The sequence below is a fragment of the Filicampus tigris genome, chromosome 11 (genome assembly GCF_054856515.1).
Source record: "Filicampus tigris isolate MCC_2025a chromosome 11, RoL_Ftig_1.0, whole genome shotgun sequence".
Lineage (NCBI taxonomy): Eukaryota > Metazoa > Chordata > Actinopteri > Syngnathiformes > Syngnathidae > Filicampus > Filicampus tigris.
The window spans coordinates 11897738-11918435 of NC_141227.1; the positions used below are offsets into that span (position 1 = coordinate 11897738).

At 40.8% G+C, this 20698-nt stretch overlaps 1 protein-coding gene across 1 annotated transcript in view; it reads right to left on the reverse strand.

Annotated features, from left to right (window-relative positions):
* itga9 (integrin, alpha 9) overlaps window positions 1-20698 on the reverse strand; it is a 45395-nt gene that overhangs the window by 13391 nt on the left and 11306 nt on the right. Inside the window, exons 9-16 of the mRNA XM_086045744.1 lie at window positions 20500-20637; window positions 20114-20219; window positions 18820-18914; window positions 17577-17667; window positions 17222-17267; window positions 16974-17125; window positions 15403-15563; window positions 897-1049 (exon numbers count right to left, since the gene is read on the reverse strand). Coding sequence (XP_085901870.1) covers window positions 897-1049; window positions 15403-15563; window positions 16974-17125; window positions 17222-17267; window positions 17577-17667; window positions 18820-18914; window positions 20114-20219; window positions 20500-20637 — 942 coding nt within the window. The remainder of the gene's footprint in view (window positions 1-896; window positions 1050-15402; window positions 15564-16973; window positions 17126-17221; window positions 17268-17576; window positions 17668-18819; window positions 18915-20113; window positions 20220-20499; window positions 20638-20698) is intronic.

Sequence of the window (20698 nt, forward strand, 5' to 3'; positions counted from 1 at the left end):
GGTGACTTTTGGCTTTTCCCCGTTAGGGGTTGCCACAGCGAGTCACTCGAATGATTTGTTTGGCACAGTTCTTACATCAGATGCCCTTTCCTCAGGAAACCCACCTATTTTTATCCTGGGTCGGGACTGGCAGTGGTGCGCTGACCGCATCTTAAACCCACGGCATCTGCGTGAAAGGCAGCAGCAGGCCGCAGTATCCTCAAGGTATACTATCCTACCAGTGCAAGATGGTAACCACCACATTGGATCTTAATTTCTGCTCCTTAATCCCCTCTGTGATTTACCGTCGGTAGGGTGGAATTCAATTTGAGCATGGCAGACTCGATGTATTTATGCTACACTCATATGTATAACTGGTGCAGGGGTTTCCTTAAACAGTTTTCTAGATTGGCAAAGTGGGAAATTAAATCCATGTATTATTACTGTTATTATTATTATTATTATTATTATTATTATTATTACCGTATTTATTATTATTTTTTAATACTATTTTGATGGGACCGAAGAACATCTGTCTGAATGTTCTGCAGACTTGTTCCGATGGTGTAGTGAGCAGATTAATGCTGCCTGCAGAAGTTGAAATAGTGGCGGTCTAAGATGGCATCATGTTGTTCTTTTTCTTTAGCGGCTGAAGCAACAGTGCCTCTGCTGGTTGCAGTCAAGTAGTGCACTCGGCTTTGCTCACTTTTGATGAGCTGCCTGCTGACAAGTCATCAAATTGGATGCCATTACTTTAGGTTTGATGTTGGAACTGTTTGTAATCTGGTTGAAACCATAATAATTTGCTTTGGCCACAAAAAAAGAAATAAATAAATCACTTGCATCACTGTAAATCGGATGGGAGAAGCCACAACAAGACTTGGCTCAGAATGGCCATGTTCTGCAGTGTCTTATACCTCATTCCTCACTGCAATCTTGTTTCCTTTCCTCCACCGAAGCACAGGGGTAAGAGCAGGCAAGTCTTGCTCCTGGTGTCCACTTAATACATGCTTCCCGAGGCTGTATGCCACCTCAAACGTGATGGCTGTGAACACGTCCTTCACATCCTTCTGTTCAAAAAAACAACAACAAAATCATGAATGGCAGTTACTAAGAATTCTGTCCTAGCGAGTTTGCCTAATCATGCTCAAGCAAAGTAAGGAATAATTGTTTGTTTATTGTTAAAGGAATCCCACTACAGTTCAGAATTTTTAATAGTATACTCTAAGTAGTACATAAAATACTGTATACAATGACAACACAATATTAATCCAACACCCAAGGAAATGTAATAAAATGCAATTCGGTTTTCAAGCCACATCAATGCCTGCAGTGAATTCTTGCAAAACAAGATCATCTCAATGGCATTTATTGTCTGATTTACACAACTCATCAAGTCACTTAATTACCGAAAGTAACGCAAGCGGAGCCACTGATGATGACGTTCGGAGTAATCATTCTGAACACACGCAACATTTTTTTTTAACCTGATTGTGCCTGTGAGAACTATCCTTGAGTATCCATGCCTTAATCAGAGAATAGTTGGATTTGGCATCGGCGTTGGAAACATGTTAAGAGAAAGAAAATAGAGCTACATTTGATCAAGTCTCATATCTTCATTAGATGACAGAATAATATGGAAAAAACTCTTTTCATCTCATTTGTCCGTGATATATAAAGAGTGGGTCAGGTCACACTGTCTCAAAGTCAACAGTATAACCACGCAGAGGCTTCATCAGTAATCTAACGACAGTGAGCCAAAATCCACAATGAAAACACCCTTTATTTCCGGGCATCGCACACTCACCGTTGACTACTTTCACAACATTTTCCATTGACCACCCACCCATCCCCTTTACTCAGACAGGCACACAGCCAGTCTGGGCTTTGAACACACTGAGCATCACGAGTGGTGAACCCACCCAGTTCATCACCAGTGAGAGAGTAATAGCAGGAAACAGCGCTCATTAAAGCAGGACATGAACAGACAGAAACAGAAGATTCGGGTCTGCTTTGGGAAGCGGTGTAGCACGTAGATAAAGAGCTGGCCTTGGAGATGATATCACTTTATTATTTGGTTGCCGACAACACTGAGTTGCTGGTACAAAAAAGGGCTTTGTGTAATGATTGATCCTTGACTATATTGTGATAGTGTACATACAGTGGAAACCTTTGCCAAAACTTCAAAAGTAACACGTAAAAATTGAGATTCAGCCATCCACAGACATTAGCTTATCTCACGAGTAAGTTTGAAAAATTATCATGTGGGTTTTGTGTGAGTGTTTAAGTTTACCACCAGTGAAGAGTACAAATGATGGCAAGGACGAAAATATTTATAATAACGGGAAAAAACACATTTTAGTAAGAAACTTCGCTAGTCTGTGCAATACTGAAGAGTTAACTCATTCACTGCCATTGACAAATTTACTTGTCTTTTCATAGTCCAGCCATTCAAATTCAGGAACTTATTTATATTTTTTTCAATTTTTTTCAAGTGTTAGGGTAAAAGAGGGTCTGAAAATGTCTGGCAGTGAATGAGTTAAAAGGACAATAAGTTGACACCATTAAAAAATGTAAAAGGGTATGTACACTACAAATATGAAGGGACTCACCTCCCAGGAACATGCAGTAAGCTTAATTTGTGTCCGCAACAAGTTAAAGGTGAGTACAAATTTGCTATTTATGATGTTTAATACGCATTTACACTTACAAAAGCAAAAAAAAAACAGTGTTGCTGTCACTGATGTCTAAGAGCAAGAATCTTATGTACTTCAATGCTGGATCTGAACTTTCTTAGCAGGTTTTGCAGTCTCCTCCCAGTTTGTGCATGGATTCCCTTTGACTACTTGATTGGACACCAAAAGGCCAAAAGCCGATTCATTTTATATCACTTACCCAGTGCACACTCTCACAGTGCTACTGATCAATAGCAATAACGCAGCTGGCCAGAGACTCTAACCCATCAGTGAACTGAGATTCATGCTGCATTGGACAGAGATTGTGTTGTTAGCGCTTTTTTACTGTTCAGTTGGAGGCTGGTAACATGACCAGTGTTGGAGTCAGCACATGAGAAATGGCGGCAGACTTGCCAGCTAAAGACTCCACCCCAGTAGCAATTAAACCAGCATGCTTCTAATGGCCCCTGTCCACTGGCCCCTGTGTGAACTGAACCCCCCGGGAGTTCTTTGCTCGGGCCTGGAGCCCCTAAAGTCCCGCTGCTTATCTCACATTTTCACAAGCCACATGAGAACTAAGGGTTTAGTGGGGAATGGGCCATCATGACTTGAAATGTTGTGTTATTGCACAACTGAACGCTGAAGGAGTGACTTTTCGGACCAGTAAATAGGCATCATCATTCTATTAAACAACTGCGCTGTGAAGGCATTTCCATGTGTCTTTTTTACAGAACAACCATTATTTCTCAGATAGAGACATTTTGACATAAGAAACACAAGCTGGCCAACTTAACTCCCAGTGCTTACAGCAAGCTCGCATCAACCATGCTTGGAGACTGTTCACTAATACTCTGCGAGTTTTCTGTATTTCACTTATCCCTTGATCAGTGCTCCCAATTGACACCACACCCCTGGTACAAACACGTCCTGCGCCGACATCACACACAAGAATTCCAAAGCACCAACTGAAAAGGCAACTCGGATAGTGTTAACTGCAGGCTAGGTTTATGGAAACACACTCAACAACCGTTTGACACTAAACAGTTGACAACAAAAAGCTTGTGAGAGGCCGTTCTTACATCAAAGGACGCCCTAAGGGTCCTAAGCATTTCTGGATATCTGCTTGGATGGATGGAACAAAACAAGTCACGTTTAAGAAAGATGTTAGACTGAAAGGCTACAACTCTTCTTGGTCTGACATGACCTTGATTATTATTCATCTTTCATTTATAGGTTACCATGCTGATCATAATGCCTCAAGGGGAAATTCAATTTCCATATTTTTTTTAACACTTAATAGAGAATTAGATTACCGGTATGCATATGGAGGCATGTAAGGAGAGATATAACCGCGTAAGGTCCTGAGCTAGCAGGAGGGTGTGATAGCATGCTTAAGAGCACCTCAAAAGTAGTCAAGAAGCAGACTAGTATTCCTTCAAAAAACAGATGCCATTTTTCATTTTTTGGGGGTCGAACCATGACCCTCTTTACAGACGAACTACTGCTGCCCATTAGCTTCAGTAGTGACACTATGGTATGTGACATATTCTCAAACATCTTAGCACAGGAAGTGCAGTGTGTCGGAATTTTTAGGGGGTATTTTGTTGCCGGATCATCTGACAACTCCTGTGACATGGTGCTTGACCTCAGTCAATAGGATGACCGTTTAATCCCAGGCTAACACAGCAGCACGCAAACATGACAGAGACGAAGTGAGACACGTCCATTTTGCTTAAGGAAGAATTGCTTGTTGAGCAGAAGCAGCGATACTGTTGACTTTTTCACATTTCCTCAAGGGAGTACCAAAACAAAATAAAAAGGACCTAAAAAGGACATAAATCGCTTCAAATGTGGAGCAATTTGAATAACCTTTACACCCAAACAAGATGACTATAAAAGGTTAATGTAACCTAGATTGTTTAATAACAAAAAGTTCAAATTGGTCTATCCTTATGCGTACTTATTTTCACAATTAGGTCAATCGGAAGCAGAAGTTTCCAATATGTACTGCTTGTTTCTTGACCCATTAATAATCTTAGTCGTAAGTTTTTTTTTATACAGCTTCTATCTTGACACCATGACATAAATGTGATTGTTATCCAGCCTGATTCACTATTGTAGTACAATAAAAACGGTTGTACATTCCACATTTCTTTCTTCACCTAGAATCAGTCTCTGTGTGGATATTATCACCAGAGGGTTCTAAAAAAAATCACTTGGTTTTACAGGCCAACAGCAATAGCAAGAGCGATTTAATATATTACTGCATGGTAACTGTAATCGCCTATCGCCTGTCACCACCTCACCAATGACTTCTTAATGCTTCCAGTCACTGTAACCCAGCAGGAAGTATTTTCTTTCCAACTATCCTTTGCCAACTGTAAATTCTCAAATATAATACATACATGTTAGCAAACTTGTGTTTTTCTTTTATACTCTTCCTTTCCATATACTGTATGTATGTGTGTAGTGAAATCACAGGAGGCTCGCCATTCGTTGTGTTGTGAAAGAAAACAGCTGTGGCACAAACCCTTATCGACAACACCACCTCACCCTGAAAAAAGTTTGAGCCAACGCTCGGTGTTTATGTTCACACTCAGAGTCAACGTATTTGGTATGTGCTCACTCTGCATCCACACAAAAACATCATGTATGTTTGCACTCAAAAGAGTTCAATCAATGATGCTTATTAGCTCACTGCAAAACTCCACCTTCGTATTTCTCTAGAAGCTCTGATACATGCTAATTTGATCAACATAATGGTAACAAACCAAGCGTCCCCCTCTCTCATAACCCCGCCAGCACCCCTTTGGTTAGGAGTGTAGCTCCACCGCAGTGGTTCTATGGGAGGAGTGACGTCAGGCTGCAAGAGGCTCTGATCTTTAAACGCCTCATGCTTGCCTGAAATGCACAAGAGCTCCTCTCTCAGCCAAACCCTCAAAAGCATATGGTTGGATTCTGCTCATGGGAAGTTTTATTAACTTGCAAGGGAAACACACACACACAACACTACTCCTTATTAGGACAATAGACGTTTGGTTGACTTGCAGCTTGAGGCCCTTTCATTGGAGGGCTGAACGCCAAGGGAATCTTAGCCCAAATGGAAAAACCTTTTGAGTTAAGGGATGAATGAATCCAGCCTGTCCAACGATGTGTGTATGATGAGCCATGCATTACTTGCAATAATGCTTGCAGCAGATACTAGACTATGGCACAAAGTCCAGAAATGGGAAGAGAAGTGGTGTGCTCCACAAGAACCACAATCCTGCTTGAAGACGTGAGAAGTCTGGACTGGACTAAAGTAGTAACGGGAAGCAGTGTCTTGGGAAAAGGATTCTCAGCTTATGACGGTCTGTAGGTGTGGATCTAACAGGCCAGGTTGTTCTCATGAGAATTCAGTAGCAAATAGTCAAGTACTAAAGGATGGTTACGCTTCACCATTTTACAATGTCTTCCTGCAATGATATACTTCTAAAAATGGCGAGTTCTGTCACCAAAACACTCCATAAACATGTCAGCTATCATCCATCTATCTCCACCATTTATCCTGTTCAGGGTCACAGCCTGAGCTGGAGCCCAACGCAGTTGACTTGGTCACCAGTCAATCACATTCAATTCTGAGGAGAATTGCCAACATGGCAACATGCAGCCCATTACTTGCTTATTCCACATGCACTTCATTGGCCACTCAAATTTAGCTGTTGGCGGCTAAGTGAAGTGAATTCATAAGTTCTTGCTATCTGTTTCATTTTGTGCCACTAGATACTACAGTCGGTATGAATTGACATACACGTCAAAGCAAATAGCAGCCAGCTGCATGCAACAGTTGGCCTGTTCTGTCAGACTCAAGGACAGAGAGACTGGGGTGTGTATGTTTAATTTAAGCTGTTTATTATCTTATTCCGCTTATTGTTTGCCACTTAACGACATATTGCCAGATTCTGCGCATACATACGCTTGAGTTTATGACCACATGAGTTTCCTACATACTTTGTGTGAAAATGTTGTGTCTGGACGGTTTATTTCCCTTTTAAAAGCGCTTTTCGAGTTCCACATGACATTTTCATTTTGATTTTTCACATGATGTAACCTTTGCAAAGATCAAGAGAAAAGAATCATGTCTGCAAAATCACACAAATTTGTTAGTAATTCCAAGGCTGATTACAAAAAAAAGCTTACAAGCCAGCAAAACATGCGCTTGGACTTTGGATGCTTGAGAGGCATTGGAAAGTACAGCTCACACCAGATGTATGCTCTGAAAAACTTCAACAAACATCCAACACGCGATCAAACATTCGGCCTGTCTGATGTTAGTGGCCGAGGTTGGCAGAAATGTTTGTCCAGCTTCAGGCATTAACCTGATAACCTCCACAACCTGCTGTCCATCACAACAGAGTGAACCTGACACAATCCAAACAAACAGAGCACCGATGATGTTATTGCACATTGTCCACTTTGCAAAAGTCAATTTGTTAGCTTATGCAATGTATTATTAAATCAACTAATCAAGACAAATTATACTTGCGAGAACAGGTTTTATAACTTGGGTTATTTCTGAATTTGAACAGGCAATACAACCCAAAATGGCAGGTTTTGTTTGTTGGCAAGGTCATGTTAAAACGACCAAGAACACGTTATCATAGTAACTTCTGGTTCCTTGAATACGACGGTCATGTCTTCTCTTTATTTGTTTAGCATTTGTCAATTTGCAAATGATCACCTCCTAAAGAGCTGAAGTGGAGCAATATGAAGCACGGATAACGGCTGTTTATAATCTGCTCCAAAGTTATTGTTGTGACAAATGTCAGAATGCTTTTGTTTGAATGATTTAATAAATCCTAATTGATCTAAATCATATTCTCACCCAAATAAGGTCTGATCTATGACACAGTCCTGATTCCTTTGCACTCATTACAAAACAGAAAAAATAACTTCAACCTTTTGTCCGTTTTAGACGGAACAAAATATATTTTCGTACTTTATTTGGCCGCCATTAGCCATGAAAACGCAAAGCAAATCTTAACCACTTGCGTAATAGACACTGAAATACATCCCATGAGCAAACACATATTTCCTCCTGGAAACATAGACCATTTGCACTGTCATGCAAGAAGCTGTTTCACAATGAAATATTAGTCATGCACATTAGTTTACAAAAGTACTTCCAATTTGCCATTTAAAGTCAATTTTTCAGTTTTCAAGCCACAACTGAAATACAACTTTTTACATGCTGTGTGCAGATAAAGTGATATGACTCCATTTACACTTTGGCAAATGCATTTACATGTACATCTTCTTCAAACAGCACTCAGGTAAATGCAAATTACATTCAACTTTTATAGCCTCGTATGAATCATGAAGAAGGCATTCAACGTTTGACCCTTGCGTAGTGAAAACCACAGCTGGGTTTCATAAAAGAGAAGAGAAATAGGTGCATGGAGTTGCTGCTTGAAATAGGCAGATGGAATAGGCTTACTGGTCAAACATACCAAAATCATCTGCGTTGTTATTTTTACTACGTTCTATCAACAGCGACTTGATTCAATGCCAGTTACCACAGTTGTGTTCCGTACTATCTGAATGTGAAAGCTTGCCAATCGCCTATAAATAAACAGATGTGTTTTCTCACAGCTTTCTCATTCAACCCTCGCACATTGTTTTATTTTCGATCAGGCATTTGCTTCTGTTCTATTTTCAGGATCACAGGATTTAATTCTGGAAATGACCCCGAAGCCGCACAGTAGCAGAACCAAGAGGTGGGCTGGTCAAAAGGTTTACGCTTACAGCTTCTACATTCCACAAATTCTTTACCCGTCATCATCATCATCATCATCATCATCATCGGTCTACTACCTTTAACCTTTCATTCATCTCTACAGTACCATGGCTGATGAGTGTACTGTGGAGTCACGTGCAAGAAACTAAACAAAACCTCTTCAAAAAAAAAGAGCAGAGTCCAGATGAGATCCTTTTAAGGAAGCACGTTGGGTTCTTAACAACGGGTAATCAAACAGAGTCAGGTCACCGCTGCAGCAAGTATCTCAAAGAGCTCGTAAAAAAGGAAACTAAATAATTGTGTCCAAATAAACATTTTCATTTGCATACAAGCAGGCAGTTTCATTGTAAAATAATTCACCGAGCGAGCCATAATTCTGTTGTTGTTTAGAAAAGGAGCCCTCTAAAGACTTCCTCACTTTGAGAATTTAACTTCCTCCAACATGGTGATTAACTTTCATCCATAAACAGGAAGTTTATTATCTCCACACTCGCGCAACCAGTTAAAGCTATCCGGTTGCGGATGGTTGCGTAATACTGTTAAAATGACACTGCTGTTATAGTTGAATTATTTTTTTTTGTCAGTGGCCTTAAAGTGCTAATCTAACCGCTAACAGCTCTCAAATGCACGAGAAAGCAACAGGGAGGGACGGCTTGAAAAGTGCAGTGTTTGTATTTGAGACTCCTCCATCCTGGTGATGGAAGACTGCTCCAGATGCTTCCTGCAGCTGATTTCGTCATTCGGCGTAAATGCCTTTGGCCGCTTCTGCTTAGCTGTTGTCATTGGAAACATTATTTATGGGCCCAACCCAGATAAAGCTGCAACACACAAAAGCCAATTATACTAAATTCATCCTTCAAGAGCTCTCTCTGCTGGATATAAACAGATATCTAGTGTTTTTTTTTTTTTATGTTCACTTTGCTGCAGACGTTGGCTATGAATGCAGGAAGCGGAGGATGATGTTGACATCTAAAATAACAACCGTTAAACAAAGAGAAGTGGGACATGACACGACGGTCATGGCCATGTCTCAGGGAAGTGCCCCAGAGACGCCAAGTGATGAAGTAATGGCAGCCTGTTGTCTTCCTCCTCCATAGCATAACTCGCTTGTGTTTCCTCTGCAGTGGAAGTTGGTGAAACATGGCTAGAGAATCCCCTTCATTGTGGTCAGACTTGGCCACCTATAATGTTGTGGTGGCATCGTGCGGTAAGGACACAGCCAGAATCCTGCAGAACCATTTTGCTCAGTGTGCTGAGCTGCCAAAGTCAACAATTCATCCGATCGGCGCAACTTTTGGTCAGTCAGATATGGCGATGGATTTACGATGGCAAGGACAGACTCGGTATAATAGAAACAACACCTTGCTAATGACTCGATTGCACGTTTATGAGAACAACTTCAGATGTTTTACTGTAAGTCTGCCAATTGTGCACTCCCAAAACAAGGCTGAAAAAGAACTGTCTCACGTTCCCTCTGGCACGACCATGTAGGGAAATCCTGACGAAAATATTAGTCTATGCTAAATTTAACTGGAATATTTCATCTTTACTACCTTGTGATATAAACAGCCAGAATTTCAGGACAAAGCAGCAAGTATTAGCCATTGACGTTTTCCACTCTAGATATTGTTACAGCACATTTTAATTATATTCTTTAGACACGATGCTTGACATGCAGCCTTGTGTGACAGACGACAGCTGGATATGATTACCTTCCCGCTATGTACTTTCACTGTATCAGCTCTCTTGGTAAATGAAACCAAGGGGGCGGCATCAAGGGAAGTGCACGTTTCGGGCGAGTCTGTATTTTGTCTGTAAAGCGGCAAACAAAGCAGGCAGTGTGACAGCAGGACTGGCTATGGGCTTCCACGTGCCACACAATGCCGTCTCTGGGATTTGATCCACACGGGGGACTCTTTGGGAGGTTGTTGCAGGAACTCCTGGTTTGCTTTTCTCTCGCCGGGGTTTCCTGTTTGTCTGTCAAAACTGCCAGGTGCCAATGACATGGAACATTTGAACACTCGCTTAAAGGAGTAGATTATAGGATTTCAAAGCATCAATATATTTGATGAATAGAAAAAAAAAAACGTCTGCTATAAAAGGGCCAGTGTAGAATATATGCTACACTTGACTGACCACATAACCACATACAATGAGGTAACTGGTAAATCTATACAGTAGGTCACTGATTCAACTTTTACTTTGCATTTCACAATTTTGCCTTCTGAATGGTGCTTTTGTTGAAAAAAAAAAAAATTGTCCTAAAAGCACCTACAGCGGAAGCAGCCCCCTAAGGTCAAACAGATCAGAATAGAGGAGTCAAAGTGTAAAGCGCTAGAGATTGCAGTACAACTTTTTGTGAGAGAGTTTTTTTTAAAAACTTTTTCACAACAGCTGTAAAAAGTCAAATATACAAAAAAAATATGTGAACTAAGGACCTACTACTATAATGTAACCATACATACATTACCTTAAGCTTTACTATTAACCATAGTTAACTAGTTTCTACAATCATGTGATTATTAATAAAATAATAAAATGCCTGCACTGGAATAAAGGTCATGACGGCAACAGTTTGACCTGGTCATAAATTAATTAGATTTTCCTTTTGGGAAAATGATTTAGAAATCTGACCAAATTGGAGGTAGAATTGTGTTCAACCCGAGAGATCATTTGTTGATGAAGGCCTGTCTTTTCTTGTGATATCGCAGTGTTAATCACAAAGCAACAATAAGCCAAAACTTTGACAATACGCAGTGCATGGTTATGTCTGTATTAACGGAGTTTATCATATGTCTGTTCCCAAAGGCCCTCATTCATCAGCGGTGGGGAAAATGGAATGATACGAGAGTCCCAATGCGGCACATACCATAGATGCCGGCATGATGGGGAAGTAAAGCAGACCCGTCACCCTACAGAGAAAACTAATTTATCAGCACTGTCATGTGACTTTTGGAATATAATCTACTTGTGAATTGGGGTAAAAGAAAAAAAAAAAGTAGACACCCCAGATCATTACAAACAGTAACTGCCTCGTGCCACATAATATGATGCTGCCTTTTGGTTTGGAGTATGAAATGAGAATCATTTCTTTGTTTAGATCAGCTGCAAAAGGAATCAAAGCTGCATTTACCTTTTGGACGGTAGGACGCGATTGAGCAAAATGTTTTTAGAAGTTACTTAATGTTAAGAAACATAACGAGTCTTGTGGTCCTACCAAAACCAATTCCCATTTAGCTCTATTTTGCCCAAACTAGAAACTAGAAACTGAATGTAGCCCTTTAGCTGCTACAAGTGTCTTTACATTTTTGGTTAAATTGTTTATAAAAGATGTGTCTGGCTATAGTATGCTGAGTGGAGCTGATCAAAAAGTCTTTCAGCGCTTCGCCCTGAAAACGGCTGTTCACGAGCTGATCGTGAATCAAAACAATGAGAAGTGGTGCGATATCCTCCCTGAGACTCGAAGCAAAAAAAGACACGTTTCGTGAACTACGGTGTTGGTGCCAGGCAAAAGTTAGTGGGGCACTGGAACGAATGTAGGCCAGAGCAAACTGCACGTGTTTGGGGTGTAGCAAGCAGGACACTTACAAGCTAAATTAAACGGACAACTGTTACAGGCAGGGCTTTAACAGACTATTTTAGCTCCTCCTTGGAGACAGAAATGCATCTACACAAGTCAATGTCACACTTGTGATTTCAAGGCATACATGCATGAGCCTATTATGGACCTGCTGGAATAAAAACACATGTATGACGATGGACACTTTGTAGTAGATGTAAACAAGCCATAAGAATGACATGTGACCAGAGACAGAGTTCCGGAGAAGTGCAGAGCACCTAATAAGGGATTAGTGAAAAGGGTTTGTTTACTTGGACGAGCTATGAATCAAATGAATCAAAGCAATGCAAGACATGTAGACTATGTATCGACATAGTGAATAATAACTATGGTATAGTGAGACAGACTGTTTATCCCGGCGTAATGTTAACACTGCACCTGTCGCTCCACTAAACATTCTGCAACTGAAGAGCGCACTGAGAGAGAGTGCAATTCATCCAACTTGCAGAAAAATACCACTGATCAGCTAAGACATAAAAATAATAATAATAATAATAATGATGATGATAATAATAACAATGACAATAATAACAATAACAATGTCAATAATAATTATAATAATAATAATAAAAATAATAATATAAATCATCCCCTACATCGTCTGTACTCAACCTTTCCATGGGGTTTTTCTACTAAATGTTCAGAACATGCTGGGCTTAAGTATGTTGTCACCTAAAAAATCAGGTATATTTCGTAAAAAAAAAAAAAAATATATATATATATATATATATATATATATATATATATATATATATATATATTCATTCTCAGTTCCTTGTTCACATCTGCCAAACCTTCAACAAGTGTTTATTCTGGCACAATACATTGAAACCTCACCACACCAGAAAAGGATGTCAATTATTCCAAATCATTTAGGGCAACAAATCACATTGACGATTTGGCTTACCTGACAGCCTGACTCAGTGACACAGAGCACCTCTAGTCATTTTAATCCTAATTACTCATAACTGTGCAAAATCATTTTTCTCCAACAGGGGCAAAAGCAAGTGAGTGGTTTATTTAGCCGAAAATAACCAAACATGGACCATCTGGACGGCCGGCATGCCGCAAGTCCATGCCAAGGAAAACATGTTGAAAATGGTCAACATGAAAGACTTGCATAATTTCAGGAGGTAAAACTGACTATGTGCTGAAGTATGAGCCTCCGCATGTGGCATACCTGCTGTTATGTTCTATGTTTTCTCAAAGTGTGATTTACTGAGCCGCTGGTCTAGACTTTCACTTGAACTCAGCTGGTAGAAATTTAGCATGTGTGTTGCAGTCTTTTGCATTTTGCTGAACAAATTCAACTTTAACAGTGCATTATTATGCTTCATTTAAACCGCCTTTAAAAACAATCAATTCGATCAACAAATAAGGCTGACAGACCGTGTTTATAGCTGCAAAAATATTTTTTTCATTTGATCTGTAAGTTAACAACCAGCAACTCTCACACTTCCAGAAATCAGCTCTGGCATGCCGCCGACCAAAATTAACAACACAAGTCTTAACACCCTCCTGAGGCACTCACCCCTGTTTTGTGCTTCTACTGTATACAATGACGCCCCGGTGAGACGTACAACCCACCCATAAGGATGCAACTGGGAAACCAGATGCTTTCCATTAGCATGCCTCTTCTGGGGAATGGGAGTACTGGCTGGTTGATGTGGGAAAACACATGAGAAAGACAAATGACGCCGGTTAGGAAGACTCCTTGAAAGGGCAACCACACCACCTCTGGTAATGTGGAATCTTTAAAGTTTAAGACAAACACATGCTGGAAAAGAATAAAGAGTCACAGCAGGTCATAATGTGCGTACCCCTTCAGCCTTCGCTAAAATATTCAGCTTGTGCGAATGCTGTGATTTATTTTCAAAATAACCAACAAACACTGGATTGGACACCAACCTAAGTGGCATTGTTCCTGCAGGACGACCTAGCTAAGACTGTCCCATTTCAAATTCTACACTTCACTACAATATATTTTACCCAACTACCTCTTCTATCCTTTAATGATGTGACAAACCAATATGTTTTCTGAGATATTCTCATTTTCACACTAAGTACATTATGTGTCCCTGACAATTGGAGAAGGTTTGGATTGTCAAATGTCAGCTGGGAGAGGCATGACTTGGCACAGGATATGCAAAGGCAACTATGACACTTTTAACTCATTCATTGCCAGACATTTTCATACCCTCTTTTACCCAAACGTTTGAAAAAAAAAAAAACGTTCCTGGGATCGAATCGCTAGATTGTGAAAAGACAAGTAAATTCGTCAATGGCAGTGAATGAATTAATAGTGGACACATCGTAATCATAATAAAACAACACCTTTCTATGACCATTGTCAGCACCTTATCGAGAATTTGCACAGTTGGTGATAATCCCATCAAACATCCACATCCCTGTAGACGTTTCAGGTGTTGATATTCCATAAATATTCCCCCACCCCCCGTCCCAAAAAAAGTATAGCAGTGGAACAAAATGTCAATATTGTGACCGAGGTATGGAATGGACGGTATGGATACACAAGCATCCAAAATCATTATTTTGGGTTTAGCCATCCTATGTCCAACTTAGGTAAATTTTACCCTTTAATAAGCTATTTAGGAACACAAAAGAGATGTGGTCGATAACATAAATCCAAACCGCTTAAAGGTTGATAAATGAGCTCATTGCTCCATCTATGCTGCGTCACGCTCATAATTGTGTCCGTGGGTCACTGAGAAGAAGCGTGACTCTTGCCTCCACTCCAGTAGGTACCCAAACCTCCCACAGACAAAGTACCAGGCGTGCTCTGTACAAGATGGTCATGAAATTTACAAGCATGCACTACGAGCTTCCGTGTATAATGAAGGGAAGCATGGCCGGTGCCCTCAGGACGTGGACCCTCCCTGTGGCTGCATAGTCTAATCACAGCGGAACACAATAGAGGGACTGTGATGACAAAGGAGGCTTTGTGTGTGTCTTTTTGTGGGACATGTCCACTTGAGGCTCGTAATACACAGCCCTAAAACAGCATGATTTCATCAAGCGCATGACTGTTACATTAACCTCTGCAACTAGTGGAAGGGAGGGTGCCAATATTCTCATCGCCGCCTCCACATTCTGTGATGTTGCTTCCTTGATTGTGAATTTTGCTGTCAGCGTAAACATTTGAACTGGAAAAGTGTGCACTTGGCCTCTCGAATAAACACATGAAGATAAAAACAAACTTCTGAGGGGAATAGTTCGAATGTCACATTGCATGATGAGTATTTCCGTCGTGGGAAGCAAACTTTAGAGACTATTTACGGGAGTTAATGGCAAAGAAAACAAGCCAACATGAAGACCAGACAGTCCAAACTTACTTTGACATAGGCAGTGTAGCGCTGGCACTCGTCCTTGTTGACGTCCAAGTTGAGCTGCTGGCTCTGTTGGCTGATCTGAGAGCCACTCTGAATGAAGTAGACTCGTGAAGGCAGGCTCTTTTGTCTCTTTTCCACATCAGCCGTCAGATTGTACAGCAACTCTACACCGGATCACACGCATATACACACAGGATGGTGAAGTTTAAATTTACTTCTGAATGCCATTTGGGCAACTTAATGGCACTCTGTAGAGTGCAGAAAAGACAGAGCGCATTCAAAGGCGAATGGGCATTGAGACCTGCACTGAGTCTACTGCAATAATTCTCCGTTATTCGCTGAGAAATTAAGGACAATTCTCCAACTTCTATTGCGAGATAACATTCATCCAAAACATTCAGCAAAATTTAAGGGACTCTTCCTTGGTCCATTGCCCAGAAAGGTTTGTGGAAATGAGGTAAGTAGGGTCAGTGACAAACAAGAGCAATATGAACAAACCCTCCTTGGTGGAGGAGTGCTGATTTTATTTCAAGATTGTCATCTCCATAGACTGCATCTAAATCCTACGTGGCTCATAAAAGGAGTTATTTTGATTCTGAGATGAATGAAGCAGAACTTTGTGTAATAACGGAGATTAGGGTGAGAAGATGATGAAAAACATTGTAAAAAGGAAACCAATCCTCCAGATGGTCAAGCAGAGTGTGTTTTTATTGCACCCCTGCTGGTTCCACCCCTGGCTTTAGTGATGGAGAAAATGAACAACTACTGTATTTTGAAGAGGAATCAAAAGCGTCAGGTCAAGTCTTACTGGTGATTCTGAGAAATCTATAACACAGGCCTCTTGTCATTCAAACACCACTACCGCGAATGAATCAGCCTCAGTCAGTCGTAATTGCTTCACAGGGTGTTACACTGGCAAAACACAGGGAGGGGCGACAAACACACCCAGGTAGGACCGAACCCCTCTGTCCAGTCGAGGCAGTGCCATGAGCTCACTCTCAAGGAGGCAACGGAAGGTTTCATTGTGGACGACGTCACCAAACACATGGCGCTGCACTTTCCACGCGCTTTGCCAGACGCCCAAACAGAGGGGCTTTATTCCGGCAAGCTTGTACGCAGTCATTATGCAACACGGCTCTTACTCCCAGGGGGGTGGGAGCTAGGAGGGACCGCACCCAAACACTGGAACAGGACAGCACCTCAGCCCTCTACGCCACCATCAGCAAAGGCTAAGCACACAGTCTCGCTTTCTGTCCAGGCAGAATTGCTCAACATGATCCTTCCTTAAAAGGTTCCCTCTGTTTAAATGACCAGCAAAAGGGCAGAAAGCAAGAATTTTACTTGAGCAATAGCACCAGTAAACGCCAAATGGGATTCGGGGCTTTCAACATTATTTTCGCATTTTGTGCTAAATTGAGAGCAGGCAGGGTGCAAAAATGTTGATCTCAAGCTACAACAACGCTGCAGCGTTTCAAGTAGCTGACGTTAGTTTTCTGTAAGTGTTAACACACTTGTGGAAATATGATGAAGACAGACTGCGTGTGTGAAAGCTACTGCTGTTCTTTCATCCTCACCTATTTGCCCAGGAAGTTGTCTTCCATGGAAGCGCATGCAGACCGTGATGTTGAAGCAGTTTATGTTCTGGCCTTCATGGCACTGAGGTACAGAAATGTTGATGGACGCAGGCAAGAAGATGGAGACGTCCACCGTAATGACAGGCCGGGACCTTGCACCGCATTGGACAGGGATTAAGAGTGAGTGTAAGTCGAAAAAAGACATAGCTGCCTTAACTATATCGTACTGAAGTGTAACAATTCCTCACCTCAGTAGCACCACACTATCCGTCATGAAAGCTCCGATTGTGACATCTGCAATAAGAACATAACAGAAAGATTGATCAAGCAAAATATTGTATATGACATCACTCGATACACCTGCAACTAATTACCAAAGAACCATTGAGAGTTAGTCATTCTGGTTAGGAGTGAATATCGTTCGAGGAATGTTGTCAAAAAAGCCGTTGTCACGACTTTTTGGTGAGGATATTCACAGGAGAATGAGACTTTGAAAATCGAATATTTAATGTTCTTTTTCTGTGTTTGTGAGGTTTTCATTTCATCTTTATGATGTGGTTGGAGAAATCTAGCAAACCTCAATCACATCTGATTTGACCCTACCTGTGTATCCATTACCGTCCATGTCCACACTTCCAGATATTGCCTGTCCAAACATCTGGAGACCAGGATTGACACTACGCCCAGTTATTTTCTGAAACACAAGATAGCACCCATTAAAAAACACAGTTCAAGCTAACATGAACACTGTGAGAGTTCCACTTTGCCTTGTGTTTGTTTTTCCACAGTGACAGATTTAAAACCACTTGGAGTCAAGTCAAAGACCAGTCATTAATAAAAAGTAATTATCAAAACATGTCTTTTGGAGTGGAATGTCCCTAAAGTTGCCTTTCATATCTCTTCACAAAGTGGCAGATCAAATTCTGTAATACTATACCCATATAATACTAAATTCTATATGTTAATAAAATAACCCAACTATTTTTAAATTCCTTACTGTAATCACAACATCTAGTTTAATATTTTAGCAAGGCACATGCTAAAGATTGTGAAACTGTAATACTAACTAACACTCTCACATCACATCACAAGCATACAGTATGCTAATAACCTCCTCCACTCTGCTGCTGTGTAAAAAATATCTTTATTTGCCAAATAAATACGTACTGTTTTACTACATGACTGTTGTTATAATTTGAGCTTGTATTCACGGTCTGTCCTCTTAGCATGGGAACATATTCAACCCTTTGTGCCAGTTAGCCTATGCTGCATCCTGGCAACCCCACAGCCTATCAATCTAGTGTGTTTATTGTCCAAACAAAATACAATATGTGCTCATGAGCAGACCTTCAGTACAATACTGATACTTACAAAAACAAGCCTACACACATTGTTACTTGTAGTATTAACCCTAGACTAAACTAGTCGTGATTATGATGCTAGCACCAAGAGGAAATCATTATCGCTCCTAAAATGAAAAATGTCAAGCTAATCAACTAATTAAATATTACTGTAATACAGTACACAATTTTCATCTGTGTGTGAAGATATTGTTGGACCTATTCAGCAGTCTTATGATTAAAGTTTTATGGTCTAAAATGGCTTGTGGGGTTACACACGTGATTTTCGGCATGGAAATGCATTGTGGGTCATTATGGTCATAGCTCACTTAAAAGCTTTGGAACGCTAACATTAATTCCCTGAACCACATTCTACTTACAATTCTCTCTGACCTCAAGAGTTGTTATTCGGCACTCATACATGGTGACCATATGTTTTCTATTTAAAATCCAACACGCAGCCTATATGTTACATGCATTTGTGCACATTAATAGCGATGTCATACCATGGAATATTTGCTGATGATTCCTTTGGCATCCCCGTGATAGATATAAACAGCTCCTCCATAGTCATCCTCTTTTGGAGCTCCTATGGCTACATCTGCAGGGGAATATATGACAATGAGATGCAACGATGGTAGTGTGTTTGTGAAGCATGGAGGCTTTAAGCCTGTGTTTGCTTTCGGCTGGACAGTACATCCTTGGGCCACAAACAGCTAGCCATAGACTCCTAATAGTCAATTAAGTGTTGTTAGTGGCTATACAAAGTTGTATGACCTACTGAGAGAGTGGAAACAAGACTATAAAGTACTGGCAAGAGCAGTTAAATAACATTACCATCTGCCCTTTCCGCAGAAAGACACATATATCAGCTTTGATGCAGTTTAAGCATACTAAAGCAGAAATTGCACATTTGAGTATCCAACACGCAATAATTAATTAATTATGACTCAACAAGGCATTTATCTTAAAAAATCTTATTCCTACATATGTTCCTTGAAATTAAATGGTAACGCTGTCAGTCAGTCGGTCTGGCTCTTTTTGCCATCAAGAGAGTTATTAATGATAATGGGTTATAACATGATTTAGAGTATAACTGCTAGCGACCATTTTCCCCCCACAAACAAAAACTGTGCTGGGATGCACGTTGAAAAACTGTTGAAACTGGGAAACGCAGCTTGAGATGGGTGCCAGGTCAAACCCACAGAGTCAAGCCAGATAAAAGCCAGGAAAAAAGACAGTGCATATTAATAAACTGTCAGAATGACAGTTTGAGCAACATTTATGGTAAGCCATTGCCTTTAAGTGAACAAAATCAGAAAATGTAACCAACTTTGAGAGTGAAACAAACACCACTTCGTTCTGAACGATCACCGGTTGCTCCTCTATTAGAAACTCAACATAGTATCAAACAACAGTAGTTATTGAAAGTTAGTGAAATACGTCATTGATTGCACAATCGAGGACACACAAGATCACTTAATAATTTACTTGTGACTCAAGAAAAAAAAAAAAAAAAGCCAGTCACTGTGAAGTGGTTGTACAACAATAACATTCATTGGGCTGTGTACTTTCCATCTGCCCAATTTGTGAATGCAATCATTGTTTACAAGATAGCAAAGATCTCTTGAGCATGCCTTGTTCATCATTCAGTGAGCATACTGAACTACACTGTCAGAAAAGTGGCATGCACCAAGTAGCAATTACTTGATGGCCACTACACCACCTGAGCCGCGCTGCCCTATGCTGGCCCTAAAGTCACTGAGTAAGTGAACCATGATGCTATTACTTTACGCTGACCTTGGTAGCCATCGTCATCGATGTCCCCAATCGAGGAAATGTACTCTCCAAAGTGGGCGTTGTAAGCATTGTCCCCGGTCAAAAAAGCCTGCTCCTCCATCACACCCTGAAAAAAAAAGAAATGCAGACAGGCGGTGAGGACAAGAGACACATAGAACTCATGATGTTAAACGGGAACTCATGACGGAATCCTGCGGAGCTCAGAAACAAAATAACTTGTGTGTGGTGGTAGCAAAAATACTGCCCACATAACACTACAACGACAAATTAATTCCTACAGAAATTGCATGTGAATACTGAGAAAGAGTATCAATTTCAGCTTTCTTCGCAATGTAAAATATCTCTGCATCTCAGTGTATATGGCATAATTGTGCCAACCCACTTACATTGCCCTTGCTGAGGTACACAGATACGCGGCCCTCATCCCGTAGCTGGCTGTGCATGGGTGCCCCCACCAGCAGGTCTGACAGGCCGTCCTTGTTCAGATCAACTGCACACAATGAGGAGCCAAAGTAAGAGCCCATCTGGAACCAAGCCGAGCCACAGAGCATTGGGTCAGATCACAGACATTTGTTTTTCCTTTTC